The sequence below is a fragment of the Olea europaea genome, unplaced genomic scaffold, assembly GCF_002742605.1.
Source record: "Olea europaea var. sylvestris unplaced genomic scaffold, O_europaea_v1 scaffold355, whole genome shotgun sequence".
Lineage (NCBI taxonomy): Eukaryota > Viridiplantae > Streptophyta > Magnoliopsida > Lamiales > Oleaceae > Olea > Olea europaea.
Window position 1 is genome coordinate 516,935 of NW_019254664.1, and position 4,889 is coordinate 521,823.

The window sequence follows — 4,889 nt, forward strand, 5'->3', positions numbered from 1 at the left end:
TTAAACTTTTTAGATGAGTAAATTCATCGACCCAAAACTGCATATTGTCTGGCCAACCTGCATGCGTTGTTCTTGATCACTTGTGAGTTTTTGTCTATGCAAGTATTTTCGCGCACGCACTCGTGTGAATAGAGTCTCTAAGCTTTTGTTTAGTACACGAGTACAAGGAATGTTGTATGTATTAAGATGTGGGGATTCATTTTAAAAAGTCTTAACTTTTTTAAGAGGAGTAATTTAAGCACTTATAAATTGATCTATATTTTCATATTTATTTAATGTGAGATTTTTATCCTTTAATGTATCCTTGCAAAATAGTAACTCATTTGAATATGTCAATCTTGAAATTTTTTTACTTATTTTTTGAGTTTTAATCGGATCGAATCGCTCATTGAAATTTAATGGGGTCTGTATCATATTAGAGCATGTTTGAGTCACATTATTCCAAAAAAATACATTCTTAAACAGTGATTTGACATAATTTTAACCACACAATCTTCAAGAAAATAATATTACACGCAGATCAAACACTTTTTCTTATCTTTTAACCACACTTTTTCCATCAATACACTATTCAATAATGTATTATTACCAAAATAATGTGGCTCAAACACCCCCCTAAGATTTGATGATACACCTTAAAAAGTTAATCTTAATAAGAGGAGTAACACAACCCCTTATAAGTTGGCTTATGTTTTTATCTTTATTCAATATGAAATTTTTATCTGAATATGTTGTGATAACAAGTGGGTGTGAAAAAATCTTTTACACCATGAGGCGTGGAGTGGAATGTACTCAAAGAGAAATAAAACATGCCTAATGTCTACAAAGGTCAAATTTATACAGCCACTTTTTTGTGTTTAATATACTTTGTCTAATTACAACATGCAAACAAGCAGATTGGCCGGCCTATGTTTCAAGAATCATTCTCTACGAGTGGACAACCACCTTCGGTCTGCCATTTTTCCTTAAATAACACAGTTAAATTTGGGACAAAAGACCTCATCATACCATATTCTTTTGTGCTCACGAATGGATCTGAATGAAATTATGACAAATTCACAAGACAGGTTTGAGTGAATTTTACTCTTTTTATGAGTTTTTTTATTTCTTAATTTCATCTACACAGCACGGTCTTCCAAAAGTAGCTTTTTGATGTTACAAATTGTGCTGATTAATTGTATACCATCTTATATATATTTAGATCTTCCTTAGTGACCTGCTTTCTCTAATATTCTCCATTCTGTTCCAGATTGAGTATCAAGAAAGAATAAGTCAAAAATTTGTTCACTATCGAGTATTGTCTCATCTTCCTTCAACCATGCTCTCCCTAACATGATAATCTGATTTCTTTTCCAGGGAAAGTTCAAGAATGGAAATGGATTCATGTGTCCCTCCTGGTTTTCGATTTCAACCTACAGAAGAGGAACTTGTGGGTTATTACCTCAAGAGAAAGATTAATTTCCAGAAAATTGATCTTGATGTCATAATTGAAATTGATCTCTACAGAATGGAGCCCTGGGACATCCAAGGTACATATTGATTTGCATGATAGTACAGATTAAAAATGATAAATGATGGTGTTTAGGAACTCTAAGCAAATTCTAGCTAGTTTAGCCTTAAATTTGAGCAAAGGATCCTTCTTTTCTCAAGCAGACACGTTGAGCAAATTTCATGATCTCTGATCTGGGAAAATCCCATTCTTTTGTGGGTCTAATACACAATTAATTTATGGGCAGGTCCATATTTTATTTTTGGTAATATTCAGAATTATTTCAGTAGGGTTTTCATTTTCCAGCTTTATTTTAAGAGTCTGATCCCGGAGTTACCTCACTGGGGCTGTTCTTCTATATATTTTTAAAATAAAACTCAATTGGTTATTGGAAAATAAATTGCCTTTTCCCAATTTTTTTGGTCAGATTCTCAATACTCTAGCAAATCAACGAGTTTGATGGCGTAGTTTTCTAATACTCTTTCGAATTAACGAGGTTTATTTTTTGTATACACTATTTGTCATAAACTTACTTTTAAATAAGCATGAATTCAAATTAATTTTGTACAAAATTCGAAATATTAAACAACCTAATTTATAACAATGAAGTCTCAAGGTTCTTATTCATTCACTTGAAATTATCAAGTTCAACATAGCTATTTTTAAAATTTCAAGTGGATGAATAAGTAAACAATTGAATTGGATTCAATTGAATGGCACCTTCATAAAAATTAAACATTTGTGCCTAGAAGGTATAGAACAAATACTTACCATTCTAGAAAAATATTTCGCAATTGATTTACCAAACAAGAAGTTTTAAATCTATTGAATTTTTTTTCACCTGTTTTTTTTTTTTTTTTCATTAAGTTAAAATATGTTTCAAATCTTTAACGTGGCATTTTGATAAGATATCCTTGATTTCTCTCAATTCTAGAACTTCTTTTGAATAAAGCCACTTTTAAGCATAACCAAACATGGTTACATGATCATGAATATTCTCATTTGGCTTTTTGCAGGCAGTTGCAAATTGGGATATGAAGAGCAAACTGAATGGTATTTTTTCAGTCACAAGGACAGGAAATACCCAACTGGAACAAGAACTAATAGAGCCACTGCTGCTGGTTTTTGGAAGGCAACAGGAAGAGACAAAGCAGTAGTTTCAAAGGACAGAACTATAGGAATGAGGAAAACCTTAGTATTTTACAAAGGACGAGCACCCAATGGAAGAAGAACTGACTGGATCATGCATGAATATAGGCTCCAGAATTCTGAAAATGGACCCCCTCAGGTAATTAATTCGGCACAATTTCAGCTTATAAGTTAATAAAAGAAATATAGAAAGAAAATGCTCTTTGCAGTAACCCTGTTATATATATGTGTGTGTGTGTGTGTAAATTTATCTTGTCCAAATAATTTAAACTTTGAAACTGAGGTGCTTCACTTGTTACAAAATATAGAGTATCCCTTCAATAAGGGTGGCCAGTTTTTGGAAGAAATTTAATCATCTGTAATGATTTGAAAAATGATTACCGTTCTTTTGTTAAAGCACTTTCTATGGTTGAAAATGCTAGTTGGAGAGACAACCCATGTTGCCCTTCACTGTATTTCTTCCCCTCACCCCTCACCATTTGCTGCAGATCAGCAGCTAATTATATCCAACCATACTAGTTTCGAGTATCAGCGAATCGAGCTTCCAAAACCCGATAGCCCCTCGATTTCTGCTACGAAAGAAAGTTTTGAGCATAATGCTATAGTCTGCAGTGAAGATACAGGAGATGATAAGAGAAATTATGATAATCAATACAGTGATTGGAAGAACTTTGATAAGTTACTTGCACCACAAGTCATTGATGATTCTCCGTCGTCTGCATATCAACGAGTTGAGCTTCCAAAACTCGACTGCCCCTCGAAGAAAGAATGTTTCGGGCATAATGCTACAGGCTTCAGTGAAGACATAGGAGATAAGAAGAAAAAGTATGATAATCAGTTTGATAAGTTTCTTGCATCACAAGTCAGTGATGAACCCTCGTCATATGCATATACAAACTTGCAGCCATTAGTCCCCCAAAACGAAGACCTTGAATGGTTTCCTGATTTGTAGGTTTCGTGAAATTCTCGTTCGGGATTCTAGAATAGACCACGCTACTGGATAAAATATTCTGGGAAGTATAACTATAGTTTCGAAATTGAATGGAAGAATTAATGATCAACCATTCTAGAGTCTACACTTCCATCAGAGGCAGGCTTTTGCCTAATTAGATCATAGTACTGCCTTATGTTGGGGTGAATTGAATTGTTAATTTACTTATTTTTTACTGTTTTTGCTTATTGGAAATTAACATTGATTGAAGTAGATGAACTCTTGTGGGTTAGTTAAATATCTGTTAATCTACCTTGTACAAGTGTTATAAAAAAATATTTAAATTTTATCGATGGAGGAAATGGGTAAAATTTATGTCAGTGATTGTGTATCTGTAGTGGGTGCCAATGCTCGTCTTAACTATAAACAGAGTAGGCGATCATTTAAAACCCCATTTTGATGAGGGCCCGAAGTTTTTTACTATATTTAATATTTAAAAAAAATTATATTCTTCAAAGCATTGAAAATAGTTTTAATACATTCATGACTTTTTGTTTTATTTTTTTCTTTCTTCTTGTTTTCAGGTCGACCCTACGTTTTCTTTTTTTTCTTTTTTTCTTTTTTTTTGTCTATCTCTATCTTTGCCGTTTCTTTTGCTTGTTACATGACCTTTCAGCATTATTTTATTTTCTCTTCATTAACCCCAAATTCAACTCTCTACAAATTTTCTAACTTATGTTTGCCATCTTTGACAGTAACATTGACTGGAAATATATGCATAATGTGGGTTATTTCAGGAAAATGTGAAAGGTCGACACTTAAGCCACTATTATAAACACGATCAGAAGGTCAAGTTGAAAGTGTTAAAGTAATAAAATTTCAAGCATAAAAAATAAAAGTCACTTTAAAATATTTGGTGGAAACATGTGACGACCCTAAAGTATTTAAAAAAAGTTTATCTTTTGAAAAAGTGAGGACATATCTATTGATACTACTATTAGTAATTTGAGAGCACTTATTTCATTTTTGAAAGACATAGATAAAAATGATTTGAATCTCACATGATTACGGTTGAAGAAAATGCAACTCAAATGGAAATTGAACCTATATTTCATTAAAAGTGTATTCATAGAAAGAAATAATTTGATGACAATGTCAATGACGATATAACACATTTCGCAGAATAATGTTTAAAGTAGATTATTATTTATATATGGTTGATCAAACTATTTTGATTTCTGTTACTTAAGTTTTGAACGAATTCAAAAATATGATAATATTTTTCGATTTCTGTTTGATTTAAAAAATAAATAAAATTGC

At 32.0% G+C, this 4,889-nt stretch overlaps 1 protein-coding gene across 1 annotated transcript; it reads left to right on the forward strand.

The window, feature by feature from the left end:
- The first annotated feature begins 907 nt into the window (after nucleotides 1-907).
- LOC111386431 (NAC domain-containing protein 30-like) lies at nucleotides 908-3,590 on the forward strand. The gene is made up of 4 exons (XM_023010897.1): nucleotides 908-1,067; nucleotides 1,357-1,529; nucleotides 2,506-2,777; nucleotides 3,036-3,590. Exons 1-4 carry the CDS (start codon nucleotides 1,030-1,032, stop codon nucleotides 3,588-3,590), a joined length of 1,038 nt encoding a protein of 345 aa, XP_022866665.1. The 5' UTR covers nucleotides 908-1,029.
- The last annotated feature ends 1,299 nt before the right edge of the window (nucleotides 3,591-4,889 follow it).

Bases quoted from the DNA above. Each gene is read 5' to 3' on its own strand.
- LOC111386431 (XM_023010897.1), top strand. From the start codon at position 1,030: ATGGATCTGAATGAAATTATGACAAATTCACAAGACAG. The intron at 1,068-1,356 runs GTTTGAGTGAAT...TTTCTTTTCCAG, and splicing joins ATGACAAATTCACAAGACAG to GGAAAGTTCAAGAATGGAAA. The intron at 2,778-3,035 runs GTAATTAATTCG...CTTTTGTTAAAG, and splicing joins CTGAAAATGGACCCCCTCAG to CACTTTCTATGGTTGAAAAT.